The sequence below is a fragment of the Abramis brama genome (genome assembly GCF_963993115.1).
Source record: "Abramis brama genome assembly, chromosome: 19".
Classification (NCBI taxonomy): domain Eukaryota; kingdom Metazoa; phylum Chordata; class Actinopteri; order Cypriniformes; family Leuciscidae; genus Abramis; species Abramis brama.
Genome location: NC_139981.1, coordinates 22,144,777 through 22,165,046, shown reverse-complemented (window position 1 = coordinate 22,165,046; position 20,270 = coordinate 22,144,777). Strand labels below are relative to the sequence as shown.

The following is a 20,270-nucleotide window of genomic DNA, read 5'->3' as shown; positions in this document are numbered from 1 at the left end:
AATACTTATTTATATATTAAGTTATTTTATGATTTATTTACTGTTTAATGTATGTAACATCAGTGCATCTGAGGTGATAAACATGACAATAACTCCCTTCACAAGCAGGGCTGGAAAGTACACTTCTTTAAAAGTCCCCCCCCCCCCCCCCCCCAAAAAAAAAAACTAAATTAAATGTTTGAAAGACAATTAAAACGCCTGTTATTTACATAAACTTAATGTTTGTTATCATATGTTCTATATTAGATTGCATAGCGCCATCACAATTTAATTAAAACTACACTTTCACATCAGCCTGAAGAAAATAAGCGAACGCACGTAAAATTCTCATTTCACCTGCATTCGCCGCCTCAGATAAACCTGTCCATTGCAATTAGTGTAACGACGGGACTTGAATTCTCACACCATACCGACAAAACATGGGAAATGAGTAAATGCGTTGGTCACAAATATAGGAAATGAAACGGAGATAAATGATGAAATGAAATGACATCACCAGTCAATGGCTGCTCTATGGGGGTGAAGTTTGCTCGAGTCTTCTCCTCCAGCAGGGATCCTACATTTGTTTTTAATAGGATTTGAAGCTTATGTAGATGAGCTGGTTCAGTGGTTTCCAGGATCTTATAAGGTTTGATGAGGATGCGTCGGATTCTACCCATCCCGTCTGGCGTGAGGATGGAAGCAGTCACTGGGGTTACATCTTCCCTGTGGACCTTGGGGCCCCGGGGGACCTGAAGGCCCCTGGAATCCCATTCCTGGTGAACCTGTAGACAAATCAAGAACAGGTAGTTTGCTAGAAACTAGAAAATGCCTGTGTGAAATCCATCGCTATGTTGCTGGAGTGTTGTTGATTTACCATAGAGTGGTCACAACAGAATATTTCACAATATAAACACAATAAAAGTTATTTTCATGGGCTTGTTACCCTTTAACAGCGGAGGAAGGGGGGAAGAGGGAAAACACAGCACACAATGATAACGGTGTGCCGTGTAATTATAAAGAAGCCACAGTTAGAAGTCTCCTTTGTATTTTTTCACTTGAAGAACAATCAGTGAGCTCTTTGTACCTCGATAAAAGAGCCGTTCATTAAAGAATGCCATAGTCATTAGTTTAGCTTAGAGCCATTATCTGCCCGAGCTTTTAAAAAGTTAAACATTAAAGCACCAATTTAAACAATTGCTGCTATCTGGGTGTTGCAGATGTCAAGAGTGTTAAAAGTGTAAAGTACGGCCGTCAGGGAAATGTATTTTTCAAGCAACGAGGGCCTTTCTTGACCCCAGCAAAAACACAAAGCAACGTTTCTATTGTTCTACATGACAGAGTTTGATCCAGCTCGTCCATCCTCACAACTCAAAAAACACATGCTGTTACGTAAGAGATAATGTACCTCTCACTCTTAAAAGTGATAACCAAAAACAAGATCATTTGTTTTTTTTAATTATCTCTACTCATTAAGTAGCGTCACGGCTCATGCATTTAAGGAATATTCTGGGTTAAATACATTGTAAGGTCCATTTGCAGTATCTGAGGCATGCGGTCAATTACCAAAGAAAATTATTCAATTTATCCCTCATTTTGTAAAAACAAAGATTAAAGCGTGTTTAAGCTAATGCTCTTATGGAAGCCTATTGGAAAAAAAACATTCTGAAATGTCTAGAGCTGAAATACACTCTTACACTTCAAAAGTGTGGGGTCAGGAAGATTGTTTTTTATGTTTTTGAAAGGAATGTTTTTGAATGTCTCTTTTGCTCATCAAGGCTGCATTTATTGGTTCAAAAATACAGTAAAAACAGTAATATTGTGAAATATTATTCCTATTTTAAATAGCTGTTTTCTATTTAAATATATTTTAAAATGTAATTTATTCCTGTGATGCAAAGCTGAATTTTCAGCATCATTACTCTAGTCTTCAATGTCACATGATCCTTCAGTAATCATTCTAATATGCTGATTTACTGCTCAAGAAACATTTCTTATTACAGGTCATTCATATTTTTGTGGAAATTGTGATGCATGTTTTTTCTGGATTTTTTGATGAATAGAAAGCTGAAAAGAACTGTAAAAAATTTCTAACCTCCCCAACTCAATATTTTCTAGTGACTGGTCACATCTAAATTTTTCAATTGGTCCAAGTGAAATTCTGTAAATTTAATTTTATAATTTACAGAATTTCACTTGGGCCAATTGAAAAATTTAGATGTGACCAGAAAATTGTGAGTTGGGGAGGTTAGAATTTTTTTACAGTTTTGAAATAGAAATCATTATTTTTATAATATTATATATTTTTACTATCATTTTTGATCAACTTAATGTGTTCTTGCTGAACAATATTTTTTATTTCTGTAAAAAAAAAAAAGTAATTTAATTGTACCTGGTACCTTGTACCTTTAATTGTAAGTAATTTTTGTACCTGGTGGGCCAGTTGGGCCTGGAGCTCCTGGAATTCCCAAACCCATTTGACCTCGTTCTCCTTTCTGCCCTCGATACCCTGCAGGGGTAAAACACACAAAAACCCCAATGTCAGATGTAGAATACATAGATTTAGTCTTTATATATCTAAACAGGGGTGAGTAATGGTCATGTGATGATTTTATTATAATCCTTTTCACTGTATTCCATCTTTACCATCTTTGAAAAAGCATTGACGGATCTTAGTTTAGCTGAGACATAACATCCAAACAATTCTGCTCTAGATTCAGATAATCTCAGACTTTACATTTCCACAGAAGTGCATCCTTAAAAGTTAGTTGGAAACAGCCGGAAACGGTACATAAAACCCTGTCCAAATTTGTTGTATTACACAACTAGTCTCATACAGTTTTCTAAGCCCTTCAAGAGTAATGACAAATCCATCTATCAGAAACACGCTTTCAAAGTATTTAAAGAGCACCGCAAACGCTGACAGTGCTGGTTCGGCATGTCACACACAGCGGGCAGGCGAAACAAACAAACAAAAACGCATTAGCTGATGCTGATCTTTTAGTTTTGTTTTCACACACTCAGTAAGAAACCATTCATAAGATCATCTTCTAATAGCATGCAGAAAACTGCCTCCAGTCAAAACACACATGCAATAGTAATGCGTTTCCTTTAGGGCCGCCAAGCCAGAAAGAGAAACACAGTAGGTGTTAATAAAGAAAATACCCAAGAGATGCCAAATAATGCAGTAATCGTCAGTGTGACCGGTACTAATTTACACAAGCAAACACACTAACTAGCTAACTAACTAACTAAAGTGTGTCGACACCTTCAGATGCATTCATCCAATGCAATGGCATTCCAATGAAGGACATGACTCTACCTGTGGCATCACATCATGGCTTCCTCACAACAACTGCAATACAAACTCCTGCTCGAGGAGGGAGTTCATACTGCACAAATATAAGGCAGGGGTAGCTGCAATACAGTACTTGCCCTGCTAAGATCTTACATTTAAAATCATTTTTCATACTCAGAAAGAAAAAAGTCTAAACCTTGTGGAGATATACAAATGAGAACGAAAACATTATAGAAATGTCTTTACATTTAATTCAACATTAAATGGCATTGTATTTCCATGAAATTTGCTCATATAAACCACCAGTCAGTTTAAAAAAAATATGTTGCATTGAGATTATCAAAAATCCTGGTACATTATTCACATAATAACTGCTCACTCAGCATTAAGTATAATCGGGTATGTTCTTGGCATGCAGGGAAATACAGCGTAAAATATCAATTAGATACATTTTAATGAAACCAAGTTAGAGGTTTTCATCACCCTTTAAATGAAAAAAAAAAAAAAAAAAAATGTTACAAAGGGATTAAAAATTGTTATCCCAAAAAAATCTGTTATACAAAAGCATGGCTGATTACACTTGAGCTTTGTAAAACAGTTGCATAAGTAGTTTTAGAGGTTATGATGTTATATGACTCTCAAATCGCATGAACCATATATATGTGGTTCATGTGCATTTTAAGAAACAATATGCATTTTAAGAATATATTTGAAATAAATACAAATAAGTAAAAGTTAAACGGCATCCAAAAAAGGCACAAAAATGACATAAAAAAGCATAAGCATTTCAATTCAACACCAGCATTTGGAGGCGTTCTTGAGCAACACCTAAGACGTACTAATGTTGCAGATTCTCATTTAGTTTAACTAGCGAGAAAACTGCCCCTGAGTGGAATTAATGTGACTCGGACGTGTAAAGCATCCAAGATTGCAGAGATATTTGTCTTCATAGTGATATATTTGAGCATATCACATGAAAAAAAAAAAGTGGCCAAATTGAGGATTCGAAAGGAGGACAGACTCCAGCGGAGGATGACGAGGAATAATGAGGAAATATTACCCGCAAACATTGTCAAGCCACACTGAGGTGGACGTCAACAACAAAAAAAAAAAAAAAAAAAAAAGATTTACCAGGGTTTAAATCCCTGTTTTCCTTGTGCCATTCTCCAAAAGCACAATCCACAGTTAAATGTGCCACACAACACAAATACATATTAAAGTGATAGAAATTAGCATTTCAGAGCTTCCTCCGCTCATGTAAATGCATCAACACAATCTATATATAAATAATACAATCCTCACAGATGTGTATACGCACTCAGCACAGCCCAAAGTATGCATTTTCTTTGCATGTACATCAATTATTAGAAGTTCAAATGTACACCATATAGTTTAATATCTTGAAAAGCATCATGTCCTAATGGTTAAGGGTCCATAGGAACTCAGACAGGATCGGGACAGAACCAAACTGCAAGTCATTATTAATGAGAAACCCTAGAGGAGAATGACATTAGTTGCCAGTGTTTGATGAATGTTCAGAATTGCTTATTTTCCTCACTTCCCTTCGTTTTTTTTTTTGCGGAGTTTAATCCAACAAAGTGAGATATTGCGTGGCTTTTTTTCCATCCACTCACTTCTCTTTATCTTTCTTGCTCTCACAAGTCTGTCCAAGGCGATATTACATTCACCTATTCTGGGCCGGTTCTTCATCCGTCTTCATATGTCCCGCAGGGCTCTCGGCACCATAAGCCACTTTGTCATGCAGCTATCTGCCTTCTTTCTTCTCTGACGTAGCCGGAAAGATTCTTGTGAAGCCCTCATGCATAATATTCCAATCAACGGCCTTTTTTTTTTTTTGCATGGCGTGTAGGAAGGACGTCTTGCTCATTTTCTAGTCTTCTGAGCTAGATAGTGTTGGCTCAAATAATAGACGCTGACTCCTTTTTTTTTACTCCTCAGCTTTTTTTATCAAAACTTGAGGTTCAAAGCTTGACTTGGCCAAAACAGCAACATGACCTCGACCCGCTCAGTTCATCGTAACTCAATCAATCATCTGAGGAGCAGCCGACACAGTAAATCCAAATACAATACATAAACATAAACACACACTTTTACACCAAGAGAGAGATAGAGAGAGAAAAAACCTGGAATCCTTGAGAAGCAAGCAAAAAAACTTAGCTTAATACTGGGGAAACGGATGAGTCATATAAATAAAACATGGTCTTGCGCATCTGTGTTTTTGTGTGAGCCAAGATCATCGTAGGAGCAGCGTAAAGAGGTCCATAATATGTTTAGTCTTTTGGGTTTTGGCTCCTACCTTGGGAGCCTGGAGGTCCTGGCTCTCCGGGGGGTCCTGGGGAGCCATCATTACCCGGTGGCCCCGGAGGGCCTTGTCGAGCCTGTGCGGCTAATATAGCTGCTGGTGTCTTCTGCAGCGAAGAGTAACTGTCTGAAAACTTCTCTGAAAAAAGCAGAATTAAGATTCCATATTATATTATATAAAATTATATTATATTATATTATACATCATATATCTTAAAGTCATGGAAGAGAGTTGTCAGCTAACAAAATGTCAAAGTGTTTCTCAAATCAAATAAAAAATGTAATAAATATAATAAAAAGAAAAAATTAATTAAAAAATTAAATAAAAAATAATAATAAAATAAATGGAATAAACAATATGGAATAAAAAAATTATAATAATTTTTTTCAGTACTCTTAATGTCTTTTATGCTCACCAAGTCTGCATTTATTTGATCAAAAATACAGTAAAAACTATGGAAGGCATTTTCTGCCAAAATTAAATAAATCAATTTAATGATAAAAATGAAAACTAAAACCAGATTAACCATTTCATTACAGAAAACTGTACGCAAAATATGTGACAACACAAATTAAATGATTTCAGAAAATGTCTTCCATAAAAAACAGTGATATTGTGAAATATTATTACTATTAAAAACTATTAAAACTATTAAAAAAATATATTTTCAAATGCAATTTATTCCTGTGATGGCAAAGCTGAATTTTCAGCATCATTACTTCAGTCTTCGTTATCACATGATCCTTCAGAAATCATTCTAATATGCTGATTTGCTGCTCAAGAAACATTAGTTTAAGTCTAAGGTCGAAGTTCTGTAGTAGCTGACATTAAAACACAAGCTGGTAATGCATTAAAAGTCACTCCACTTTATCTTAACTGTTCTCGTTTCTGAAGCCCATCTGCTAAAAAGCTCATTTGCAGTACTGTTAATGTTGACAAGTGCCTTTTAAATGTCTTAACAAAGTTTTGTCACAAACATACATGAAAAGAACCGAAACCCTCATCTACTGGTGAAAACACCTCAGTGGTGGCAGATGATGTACCTTCAAATACACGCAATACTTCATTTCGGATGAATGTTTTAATTTCCTCCAAGGCAGCTCTATCTCCCTGAAAACAGAAATGAAAGTGGAAAAAAGAAGACACAGAGGGAAAACAAACATCAGCACAACATGATTTGCAGATTAAAAAGTGCACCTTCAAAATGGCAGTGATTCATGTTTTATTCATGCTGAGAAATGTTCTCAGAGGCGAAGGGATGGATGACACATAATGGCGTAATCACCATCTCTCCTCAAAGCATCCCACCATTCATGATCACTGCTCTACACGGGAGAAGGCCTGAATTTTGAATAAAATCTCGTAGGGAAAAAAAACTCTTCCATCTAATCAAAAACATACCTTTCCCAGTTCAAGGCCGTTCAGTCAAACGCTCAGAGGCCCCTGCGACACTCAGCGCCTCGGGCTGCGCGAGCACAAGCTGAACGCTAATGCACTTTCAGGCTGTTGAAAATCTCAGCGATCAGTCAAAAAACCCTTTACCCTTTAACATGACTTGTGTCAGGGCTTCAACATTTGATTTGATATGACTCATGTCACGGCAGCAACACGTACTACAAGTTAAATACATAAAGATAAACAAAAACATTTACACCAACCAAACACATGTTTGACACAACAGCACAGTACACAACAAATCATGATCAACTTTGATTAAACAGTTTCCATGGGCCTTATCATTCACCCGCAATGCGGCGCCAGGCGCGACGCAAGTGTTTTTTGCTAGTTTCAGCCCGACGCAATTTTCATTTTCACGTCCTGCGCCATGTTGTTTGAAAAGCAAATGCATTTGCGCCCATTTGAAAACGAGCTGGTCTGAAAGGTGTGTTCAGGCGCATTGTTGGCGCGTTGCTATTTTGAGGCAACTGAAATAGACTGCGCCTTTAAACAACTGAAACCTGGTCTAAAGTCAATGGCGCAGTATTTTTTATTCTTTATTTAAAGAGCGCATTAGTAATATGTGCCTATAGGCGGGTCCACAACACGCGTACACTGCTTATTACACACACAGGGATGCGCAGCAGCACACAAACATGCCAAATATTAAAAATAAAAGGATTACATTGTAAAAGATTATTACTGTGTAGCTACATAAAGATATGGTGGAATCCGGCTTGTCCCGTAGATGGTCCTCTGAAGCTTTCCGCTTGCAAATTCCGCCATGTAAATACTAATTCGCCATGGCGCGAACGCAACTGGCTTTTAAAGGGAATGGGAAAAGAAACTCTGATTGGTTTATTGCACGTTACGCCCATAACACATGCATTACTCATTAAGAGAATAGGGATATCCCTTTTAGACCATCCGCCGGGTGCACCGACCATTTTTCCCATCGTCAAACTAAGTGCACTTGCGCCGTGCACTTTAGACCATGCACTTAGATCGTTAAAATAGGGCCCACAATCTCTCTTTTGAGCAACATGGATAAAAGTCTATTGCTAAATGAGCCAGTTTCATGGAGGGGGTGAGATTTAGGATTCATGATGGAAGACAACTTACCAGCCTTTCTTTCCCAATTACATCCACAGAGGGCAGAGAGCACCTCAGTACTGAACAAGCTTTCCTAATCATTTTGAGGAGTCTTATTTTATCCCTCTCAGAAATCCCACTACCCCAACATACCACAGCATAGAAAAGAACAGATGCTACCAAAGTATCATAAAAAGTCCAGGCACACATAAAAGCTAGTATTTTTCTTGACTTCCACAAGAAAGTATTTGCAGACAGTGTCAAGGAAGGGCAATTTTACAAGGTTGGTAGTAATAAAGCACTAAACATAAAAAAAAAAAAAAAAGATTAGATCATTGATTTCATGCATTTGAACTTGGAAAAAAAGTATTAATGATTGCTTTGAGAGGGTTCTGGTGAATTTTCTTTTTGCAAACATTATCAAAGGTTTTATTCACGGAAAAAAAAGAAAACTTTATATCCGCACTGCTCGTCTTGGCACGCTCAAAGGATTTCAAGAGGAAGTTGTGATGTTTGATTCATGAAGAAAAAGAAAACTCTTTTCAGAAATTCAGTTTATTCAGATCACAAAACAATTCATGACTCAAAAATGTATTGTGTTCCTCACAGACATTTGGGGTTGGTAAGATTTTTCTATGTTTTTGAAATAAGTCTCTTATGCTCACTAAGCTTGCATTTATTTGATCATAACTACAGCAAAAAGAGCAATGTTGTAAATTAACTATTTTCTATCTTAATACACTAAAATGTAATTCATTCCTGTGATGGCAAAGTATCATTACTCCAGTCTTCAGTGTCACATGATCCTTCAGAAATCATTCTGATATCTAATTGTTATAAGTTTCTAAATTCTAATTTGCTGCTCAAGAAATGTTCATATGATTATCAACGTTGAAACATTTGATTCACATTCGATTCAATTCTATTAATTTCACATTTGATTAAACAGCTGTATTTTTATTAACTAACATTAACAAAGACTAATAAATACTGTAACAAATGTATTGCTCACTGTTAGGCCATGTTAGTTAATTTATTAACTAATGTTAACAAATGAGACCTTATTGTAAAGTGCTACCGAAATTTCAAAAGCACAGCATTTATTTGAAATATAAATCTTTTGTAACATTATAAATGTCTTTAGTCACTTTTTGATAAGGGTTTTTTTCTGAATAAAAGTATTAATTTCTTTAAAAATATATATCTTACTGACCATAAACTTTTTAATAATAGCGTACAAGTTCAGCACTCTTTCTTTTGCCAGTTTTATTGCTTTTGTGTCTTTTTTTAAGCTTTACAGCTCTTGTTCTCATTCATTTTCATTATATAAAAAAGCAAGATTTGGAACAACATGAGGATTGGATAAATAATAATAACAGAACTTTTCCTTTAAAACCCTCACAACCTTGCCATAACAACAGCTCTCCTTCAACGAACATTAATGTTTGTTGCTCTGTGTGTGTGTGGTTTACAGAGATAGAGTTGAGAAGAGCTCCTATTGCTACTACAGTATATCCTTCCACCCCCGCCACACACACACTATACACTCCTAAAGATTCCCTCCCGTGAGTTTGTTTGATTGGGTCTGAGTGTTGGATATAGGCATCGCAGCGGGTGGCTATTTGCTGCATCCTGCGCTTTTCAGAGGCTAATGGGTTCGTGAACGTGTGTGGGTAATTATTGTTATGCAGAGCTACTAATTATTTATTCTGGAGTGTTCACGCGTGTGTTACGCACAACAAAGCAATCAATGACGGTTGCCCTCTGAACAGCGTGGGGTGACCCCGCGGTTATGGATTCGGGATGGGGGCCAAGAGGCTGGTGCAGATTGGGAGAAAAGCCAGCAACCGGATCTTCACTGAGGTCAAAGATGTGCTCCACCTCTAGAAGAGTGTGCAGTCACTGACAGGGTTTATTGCTGGAGGTTATGGAGTAGCAGCACAGTTGATTGTAGTGGGTGTTCGTGCTGCTGAAGGCCCTAAAGTTTATTTGACCACAGCTTCTGAAAATATGATTTCAAATGGGATGTACTTGTCTTGAGTCAAATTGTATTCTCATGTAGAGTACCACTGATGTGACTTCAGATTGCTTCAATGTCAAGTCGCATCACAAACCAATGATTAGCTGTTGCTTTATTGCTGTAAATCTCTGCTGATGTGAATTCCTTAACCTTGCAAAAGCCTGACACACGAATATATGAAATAATAGGAACAAATTTAAATTATTATTTCTTTTTAACCACCCTATTGAAACCTTCAACAAAATATGTTCTAAAAATAAATAAAATTAATACAAATATATACTTTTTTTTTATAATTTAAATTTTAATGTAAAAATGTAAATGATTATTAAAAAAATATATACTTCAAATACCTGCTCTATCATATTTGATACACACATTTTCATCATGATTTTTTATAATGTGTGAAACTGTTAATATTAAGAAAGCATAACTTGCCAGTAAATATTCATTTTAAAATACCAATGTAAATAATAACAAAATCAACAAATATTTCCAAAACTTTTTGAAATTAAATTAAAATATACTATATATGCAGTTAAAATGTTACATTTGCTGGCAAATATACAATACATTGCCAATTTTGAATGGTTGTGTCCGAAATCTCCCCCATACTCCCTCATTCACTATTCCCTACATTACTCCACTAATAGAGTTCACTTGAGGGAGTGAATGAAAGCAAGTGAGTGAATTCGGACAGTGAGTGCGCCGGAAGGGCACTCTGTACGTCCACTATGGTTTCAGACACCACTTCAAATGGCTTTCCCTCAAATAGTGCCTTATTTAAGGGTATATGGTTCCATTCAACCGTAAGCGCGGTGTGAAGTGTACTTAAAAGGGTATTTAACCATCTTACGATTCCAATCCAAAGCAGGTGTGTCTTTATGCGGCTGTTCACAGGTGTAAAGTGCGTGAGATGCGAGATTTACAAATCAACTATCATAATTATGGGTAAAATAAGATAAAAATACATATTTAATATAACCAAATTTACAACCAGTTTATTTTCCCACTAAAAAAATAAATAAAATCTTACTGACCCCAAACCTTTGAATAGTAGTGTAAATATCTCAGCATTAGCAGAGTTCACTTTCCATAAGTGTAGTGAAGTCTTTCAAAATGGAAAGTGTTTTAAAACTTTGATTTCACAAATACTACATTCTGTCCCTATGGCTTGTAACAGTGGGATATTGTGCATACCAACAGATTGACGGTCCCCGGTGTTGTTGAGGATCCAGGTGAGCCTGGTTCTCCTTTCTCACCAGGCGGCCCCTGAGGACCAATGGGCCCTCTGTCTCCAGGTTTCCCTCTTTCTCCCTGGACTCCTCTCTCTCCTGAAATCCCCTGATCTCCCTGCAAAACCACAGCCAGAATATAAATAACATCACAACACAAAGAACACAAGCTGGCTATTGGGAGCTTCCTTCACCTTAACTGATAATAGACTTTGGCTGTATTACATTCAATGCATGATGAAAATAAGGGGATCTACATGCAGCTTAGAGATTTTTAGTCATTAATAGAGGTATACATTTTAAATGTGTTTACTTTGATAAGTGATATGTTTTCTTTTTTGTGATATTTTATGTTTTATGGTTTTCTTGTCACATTGGATATGGATTCCTAGTTACACTACAGTGATTTTGACTTGGGTAACAAAAAGTTTTAAAAAACATAATATATATTCAGAAGTTGAAAACATCATTGAACAGGTGTATTCTGACACATAAAAATGGATTCTGGCACACAAATGATCACACTGATAAACTTTTATATTGTATGTGATCCATCAAAACAAAATATGAAAATCGTACCCGTTCTCCTTTAGTGCCTCTGTCTCCAGGTCTGCCTGTGGCTCCCTGTGAAAATGTAAAGTGAGAAAAATTCAGGGGGAAAAGGTGTCACAGGACATAAAAATAATCTGATGGTTAATTTTGCATTTTACATACAGTGCATACATACACACCAACACACACACGCATTATACATACACAAAATTAGCTTCTCAATTTTGTTTTCCATCTGAGAAAGTCTCCAAAGGTGATTCTGTCAGATTTAATAAACGTCTAGGCACTTTTTTTTGGTCCCCAAAGTAAACCCTCATACATATAGACAGCTAAACCGCACTATTTTTCATAGACTGCTCCCAAACTGCATTAGCGGAATGAAATTATTTGGCTGCTTTAATGGCCCAACTTTTCCAGCTATTCAGTCGAAAGTAGAGTGAAAGAGCTCGGTGGATTTACAAATGACCATTTTCTCTCCAAACTGTGAACCTCTGGATCTCTCATTCTCTTATTCCTCTCTCTCTCTCTCTCTCTCTCTCTCTCTCTCCATCTCTTCTGAGAGGGCTATGTTGAGAAATACCTCTCATTGTACTCCAAAACCACTCTCCCCTTGCTTACCCATCTATCTCTGCTCCTCTCTCGCATCACGGCTCCCACTGGCTCCTCAGGGAACATCTCTGTATCAAATTCTCCTGCTGGATTACAGCAGCCGAGCAAAAAAGAAATGCAATCTAGCCTGCGTTTCTAAAGCGGGCGGCACTTTGTGAAAGCATCCACAACCATCTGCTTTCATCCACACCCCCATCAATGTCTAACACTCTCTCTCCTCCTCTCTATTCCCAGGCTCCTGATGAGGAGAGCTTAAAGCCATCACCGTGCCCACTGAATTGTGTTTCCCTCAGCCCCTGCCATAAAAGAGATGGAAAAGTATGAAACGGAGAGGACTGAGAAACTTCCTTTCCTACTAGATGGCACTGTTGCACCACCGAAAGAGACAGACAGCCATCCATGAACGAAGCAGGGAGGGGGGGCGGGGGAAAGAATAGAGAAAATTCTCAATGAGGGGTCCAACACCCTCCAAACACACAGTCGTGCCATTTGAGAAGACAGTGATGTGAATGAAAGTGAAAATAAGGCCAGTGAACTTCCTCCCGATGATCTGCACCCGTTTGAACCTTTGACTCATCCAGAGATGGTATAAAGGGGGGAAAGGTGGGCCAGTTGTCGAAAATCTTGGTTTAAATTCTACCATATTTGGTCATGGGAGCTCAGTTTTGCTCCCAAGCAGTTTTGAGTCAGTTCGAGTTTGCCACTAAATCCACGTGAAATGCAGGAAATGATGTCACGAATGACGACCAGTGTTGTTATTGTTAAAGGGGACCTATTACTGTATGCCCTTTGTCAAATTCCGAAAAGCTCAATGCGCTCTGATTGGTCGGCAGGACCAGTGTGCTGTGATTGGTCAACAGCTTTAAGCATATTTCTGAAAAAAAAAATGTTTTTAGTTGTTTTGCTGCATATGCCTTGGGCAGAAATTATTTAAAAGAGGAATATTGTAAAGGGTATTTTCACAGAAGAAAATTCAAGACTACAATCGAGGGAGTTCAGAAACAGTGCTTACTGATATAGAGAATAACTCCCTTTGGAGTGACTTAGTTCTTTGTAACTTTGCAGACCTTTTTCATGCTCCAACAGCAACATTACACACTAAAGACAGTTACAAATGTTAAAAGGCATAAAAGGTCCTCTTTAACTAAAACTATTAAAAATAATGTTGGTTAATTGGAATATAAAGCTAAAATAAAATATTTAAAAAATTGTCAATAAAACTTAAACTTAAAAAAATTAGAAATGCTGCCTTGGCACCTAACTGAAACAAAATAGTACTAAAGTACTAAAACTAAAACTGGAAAATAAAGCTTGGTTACACTTTATTTTAAGGTGCCATTGATACAGTGTAATTATATATTTAAGTACTGAGTAATATTAATTAACTACATGTACGTACTACTTACTATAGGTTTAGGGTAGGATTAGGGTTTCGTTGAGGGTTAATTGCATGTAATTATGCATAATTTACTGTTATTACTATGGTAAGTACATGTAACATATGTAACAAGGACACTGTAAAATAAAGTGTTACCTAAAGCTAAATAGAAATATAAAAAGCAAAAACAAAAACTAATAAAACTGACAAAAGCACATAAAATTACTAAAACGTAAACTAAAAATTTAAATAAATATTATTACTGCAAGATGTTGTAGTTACGGAATCAACCAGCAGGGGCTAACTTGAACATGCTAACCAGCTAGACCTGCATCCAAAATCGAATACAGAATTTAATTCTTCCTTACTATACAGCATGCGAAAAACAGTATGCGAACAGAGTAGTAGGCCTATGTCAGAATTCATAGTATTCGACAAAAAAGTAGGCGAAAAGTCCCCGGATGACCTTCTACTGAAGTGTGCTTTCGATGTACAGTACACGTTACTATACCATGAGGCCACAGGAGAGGATTTATAAATGAGTGTGAAGCGACGTAACTAATGCTGGTAGGTCATGTGATAATGACAGCATAGCGGATGTAGTACGTCCGCATTACATTCATAATACACACATTCATACTATATAGAACATACTTTTTTAATGATCGCAAAGTAAGTTCAAATTCAAATGCAGTACCTACTCAGACGGAGGGTGATTTCAGATGCACCGCTAGACCCTTACAGCCTATAGAGTGCAACAGTCGGGTTCCAGAAGTAAATTCTCATTTTCTCCATAGGGAAATAGATTTTTAACGATAACTTATAAACATTTAAAGACAGCCTTACTGTGAGCTACAAGGTTGTTAATTGATAGTATTCGGGGCTTGACATTAACTTTTTTGCTCACTAGCCTATGTGGCTACTAGCCACACAGCATTTTTACTAGCCACATTTTTGTTGTTGTGAAATTACCTGATAAAAGTTGACTATGGCGTGCTAAAATTTACTTGAACTAGATTTACAACCCTTTTAAATGTAAAACCACTGTACACACCCAAATCAAGACTACATAAATGTATAACAATACAGGTCATTATCATTAGCTCTGATAAGGTTGTGTGTAAAGCTCCTTTTTTTAAATAAAACCGACCATTTACTCTTAAGCTTCAGGCATCTTGCCTCAGGCTTTTACTAAAGCGAAGTTAAGCACGCACGGCGTTTTGAAGGGGGTTCCCATAGCGTAAGCTACTTACGCAATAGGAGAGACCTCTCGAAAGGGAACGTCTCAGTTACTAACGTAACCTCGGTTCCCTGAGATGAGGGAACAAGTATTGCGTAACTAGCCGTGCTTGTGCTTTGGTCAAGGATCGCTTCAGTCGATTTAACCTAAAGAAACTTGACATACGATGGGCTCAATTTATAGCCTCTGGCCACGCCCATCTCTGACGTGTCAGGGCGCGAGTTGCCCTGATTGGACTACGCGTCTGAGCTGCCCCGTCATAGGTTCATGCAGTGGCCGCAGCACAGCCAATGACCGTGCTCGCCGCTCATCTGTGTGTGCTGTGCAGCTGCACTGCGTTTAAAAAAAATGGCTTCAATATTCTCGAGAAAATGAGTTTTCCTTAATACTGAATTGTATTAAGACTACAATTATTCAACCCGCCAAAGTGGCTAGTTGGAGTGACTGTGCTACCCGCCACGAGCAAAATCCACCCGCATTTGGCGGGTTGGCGGGTGTTAATGTCAAGCCCTGATAGTATTTGCTCCTGTTAAAGCCGTCAGCCAACATTATTTCAAATTAGTTTTAAAATAATTGTTTAACATCGGAATTCATGATGAAAAACTACATTACCCATGATGCTGTACAGAAAATTACACCAATCAGAGAACTGAAACAAACTAAATGAGCAAAAAGATCTCTTTAGCCTCACCCATCCCATGAAGCACTGCGAACTACATAATCAAGTCTCCATACACTCTCAAAATATTTCAATATTTTAATATATAAGCATATTTTGCAATAAACTTTAAATATTTATGTTGATATATATATATATATATATATATATATATATATATATATAACCAACATTTGTAAATGAGTAGTTTTATATTTCTACATCGTTTTTAATTTGATTTAGCTGTTTGCAATGCTTCATGGGATTGTAGTTCTTTCCCTCACTAAAGCCGTTAAGTACACAGTCTTGTCGATTTTCAAATATTTTTTGCTTCAAATTAAAGTTTGTAAGGTTATGATTCACCTCGTAGCTGATTGGCTTGGTTCATGGCTTATAACGCTTTAACAGATTTTTTTTAAATCCCTATGGGAGAAATGAATGAAAAAAAAAAACTTCCAACACCACTGAAAAAGTGGGCGGTCACTGTTGCACTCTATAGAAAATAGCTGCCCATGAATGTTAGCAAGATGGCCGCTGAGCAAACTGACTCCTGACTCATCCTCAACTCTTTCTCGCTCACCTCATTAAGATCTGCAGATGTATGCTGTATTTACCGCATTTGTCAGTCTTTGATGGAGACGTCTATATATGTGCGTTTGTGTGTTGGCGGCTCTCTGATGTGTCTGCTTGCTGCTGTAAAGTGCAGAAGTGCGATTTGTCACACAGTTCTGCCTTAGACATGCGTTCTGTTGTGACAAGGCATCAGAGAACACAACTTTTTTTTATTTTGACGTGACAAGGCTTTTGAAACTACAAACCCTGTTTGTAGGGGACATTTAATTAGTGATCGCATGCATTATTCATGATTTAATGGCTCATGGGCAGGATTTTATCCACACTGGAGTGCATTAGCAGTGAGTAAGCGGTCTTATTATTGAAAACTTTACAAGACTAATGACTGGTGTTGGGCTTTTATTTGCTTGGGAAAGAAAGAAATCGAATGAGACAGAGATAAACATAGACCAGCACAGAACCGAGCCTTTGTCAGCCACTATTCTAACTCGCTGGCAAAATATTAAGGCACAAGTTATTAGATGCTGCACGCATTAAAGTAAAAGCATTAATTTTCTACTAACATTATACAGCTGAAGCCAAAGCTCTCTCAAAAGCATATACTGTACACTTACATACCTCATAGCCTGGAATTCCATCTTTTCCCGGCCTTCCCTGCGGAGGACACAGAACATTCCCATCAATCTTTGCAGTCCAAGGTTATTGTAGTTAACTGAATCTAAAACTAAAACCATGAAAACAATTTATTTTGGTGTTGCTTGAAATAAAATAAATGTTAACTGAAATAAAATAAAATAATGTTTTTTTATTATTATTTTATTTCAGCTAGTTGCAAAGCCAACACTTCTCATTTTCATTTAGTTGAACTTGGTATACTAAAATAAAGTAAAAATGAAATAAAAATTTATAAAAACCTTAGATATATACTGTACAAAACACATTCAAAATATGAATAAAAACTATAATAGTATCTCAATGATACTAAAATAAAACTGTTGCAATAAAAGCAACTTTGCATTGTTTATCATTTCCATAGGTAATTAGATGTTACAATAAGCACAAATGTTTTAGGATGATATTAGAAAGCACTTTCATGATTTTCACGGAAGGGATTTAAAAAAAAAAGAAAAAAGAAAAGTTACTATAATTGTATGATTTTAAAATAGTCACATAGAAGTTGACTGAAAAAATAGAAATTCTGAAAAAGTTGAAATTCTAAAAACAGTTGCAAATTTAAAAAATAAAGTTGCAATTCTGAGGTATTCAGTTACAAATGAGAAATTTAATAGAAAGAGTTGAAAAATAGACGCAATTATGATAACGCTGCAATTGTGAGAAAGTCACAATTAACTTTACTCACTCATTTATACTATGTGATGATAAACACATTAAGAGCTAAAATTTATTCAGGAAAAGTAATTCTATAGAAATCAGATGTCAATATGAAATCAAAATTCCTGGTCATATTGTGATTGATTCATTAGTGGAGGTGGAAAAAAAGGGTGAAAAAAAGTTTTGTCCTGTTTCATTTAGAAAAAAATAAAAGTCACTTGCTTTGATATTTTGTATCATCTAATGCAATGTCATTCATGCATTATTTTTTAATTGCATCTAAAGTATCCAAATACTTCTTGGATCCAACATGTCAACTTTGATGTAGTCTAGATTGTATCTGTAGTTAGCTTAGCAAACACCGTTCCACTAAGGTTAAGTGCGAACAATTAGGAACTGAGCTGGATAAACTAGGAATAAATCGTTAAACGTCCCGTGGAAGAAACAGGAATTCCTCAGGGGAATTCTGTGTATACAGCGGAGGTGCTGAAGGCATTATGGCTGTGCGAATAACAAAGCAATTATATGAGACCGATGTCTCTTCACTGAGATAGCCAATCAAATGTTTACGCCAGTGACTGCACTCATTACCACAGCACAAATCAGCCTGGTTTAACACCACAGAGCTGAGAAGTATATGAAGAGATTACTCTGTGCTATGAAGTGAGATATTACAGCTGAAAAGAGTTGCTGTGGTTTATAGAGAAGAACCTAACACGGAGCTCTGGTGCATGCCGCTCTATCACACTATATTAGAAATCATAGTAATTCAGCCAATCAAAACCTGCATATATCCAGTTGCATATTAATATCTCTGATGCTTGTTTACAATGTTTAGTCTCAGCATTCTGGGATCTTTAATTAAAAACAGCCTAGACTCTGCATTAAACCACAGGCCGGTGAGCGGAAATCAAGGACTGAGGAAAAATAAACCCCAACAGAATGTTTGTGTCTGAACTGTGAATCCACAGCGAGTCAAACTGTGAATCAATCAGCACACTAATCAGTTAATTAAATCTGGTCTGCAATTCAAGGCTGGATCAAATGATGGATCAGTCTGTTATAAGATCACAGAGCTGAGAACAGAGGACAGAAACTAATGAGAACTCAATGTTATAGACAGTAGATCACAGCCAGGTTCAGCATAAACGGTAGATTGCAGGTAGATCCAGGGAACCCGGGGGGCCACAAAAAGGGTTTGATAAAACATTGCATATAGTTGTATTCTATTCATTTCTCTTCAGGTTATTTAAATAGTTATGTGTGACTTTCTCACAATTGTAACTTTTCATAATTACATATATTTCTCAATCATTAAGATTTTATTTCTCATATCTATTTGAAAATCTCACAATTGCAACAATTTATTTTTCAGAACTGCAGCTACTTTTAAAATTGCAAACTTATATCATTACGTAACCTTATATACATTACGTGACGCAGTGTCCTTATAAATACATATATATTATAAAATTAAATAAATCTGAAAATATACAGATGCCTTTATATTTTAGGATGCGGGTCCCTAATAAGGGGATTATGATATTTGGGCGCCCTATCATAAAGATGTTTGAAAACCTCAGCTGTACAGGCAGGTGTGCATTAGTACACATCACAGATTACATGTGTAGTGAATGTTAAGATTGATTACAGGGGCTCCAGGAGGCCCTTCGGGTCCAGGGAAGCCAGTCTCTCCAAGAGGCCCTCGTTCTCCCTGTGTGGAAAGACAAAGAGGGAAAATGGGACATCATCAGTCTCGCATCATCCTGCTGCCAAAACCTGCCATACGATTGACAGCAGCTAACAAGCAACAAAGCAAATCTCACCGGCTCTCCAGGGATCCCTGTCTCACCACGCGGACCTGGCTTTCCCTTCACGGGAACAAGGAGAGAAAGAGTTAGACCTCAAACCTGGTGTCCGTTTAAACCACCTGCAGGCTGGGGACACAGCTGCCACCCGCACTGATTTTATCAAAAAATTCACACGCGATATGAACATACATGTGACGGACCACTAAACGTTATAGCTTCAATGTAAGATACATTACAACTGAAAATCTGCGACTCTTGTCAGTGAGTATATCTTCTAGCATAAAGTATAGGGTTGCACCAATACTCATAAGTTGATAATAACTTTCATGTTATGGCTGATAAAAGATATATACTATTGTGTTTTAATAAATAATAATAATAATAAATACCAAAAAAAAAAAATGTACTTAAATTCTTCAAGTAAAGTTAGGGTTAGTAAATGTACAGAATGGAAATGTAATATTTATAATGAGATTTGCTAATGGTTACATGTATTTTTAAGAATCAAACAAAGGTAAAAGCAATGTAAAGGTTATATAAATGTAAAAATATGGAAAACATGCACGGTATTCATCATTGGCCAATATATTTATATTTTACTTAATACATTTTATTTAAATATTTACTATTTTTAGCTTTTATTAAAGTTAGCTTGATAATGTATGTTGATCTCAAGCTATTTGTGTGTGTGTGTGTGTGTGTGTGTGTGTGTGTGTGTGTGTGTGTGTGTGTG

At 36.6% G+C, this 20,270-nt stretch overlaps 1 protein-coding gene across 2 annotated transcripts in view; it reads right to left on the bottom strand.

The window, feature by feature from the left end:
* Positions 1 to 510: 510 nt before the first annotated feature.
* LOC311069234 (uncharacterized protein) overlaps positions 511 to 20,270 on the bottom strand; it is a 161,753-nt gene continuing 141,993 nt past the window's right edge. For both annotated transcript variants that reach the window (XM_084092249.1, XM_084092250.1), the window contains 9 exons: positions 19,553 to 19,597; positions 19,378 to 19,440; positions 17,013 to 17,048; positions 11,964 to 12,008; positions 11,350 to 11,502; positions 6,644 to 6,710; positions 5,595 to 5,738; positions 2,411 to 2,488; positions 511 to 764 (listed from right to left, as the gene is read on the bottom strand). In XM_084092249.1, coding sequence (XP_083948375.1) covers positions 652 to 764; positions 2,411 to 2,488; positions 5,595 to 5,738; positions 6,644 to 6,710; positions 11,350 to 11,502; positions 11,964 to 12,008; positions 17,013 to 17,048; positions 19,378 to 19,440; positions 19,553 to 19,597 — 744 coding nt within the window. In that variant the 3' untranslated portion in view covers positions 511 to 651. The remainder of the gene's footprint in view (positions 765 to 2,410; positions 2,489 to 5,594; positions 5,739 to 6,643; positions 6,711 to 11,349; positions 11,503 to 11,963; positions 12,009 to 17,012; positions 17,049 to 19,377; positions 19,441 to 19,552; positions 19,598 to 20,270) is intronic.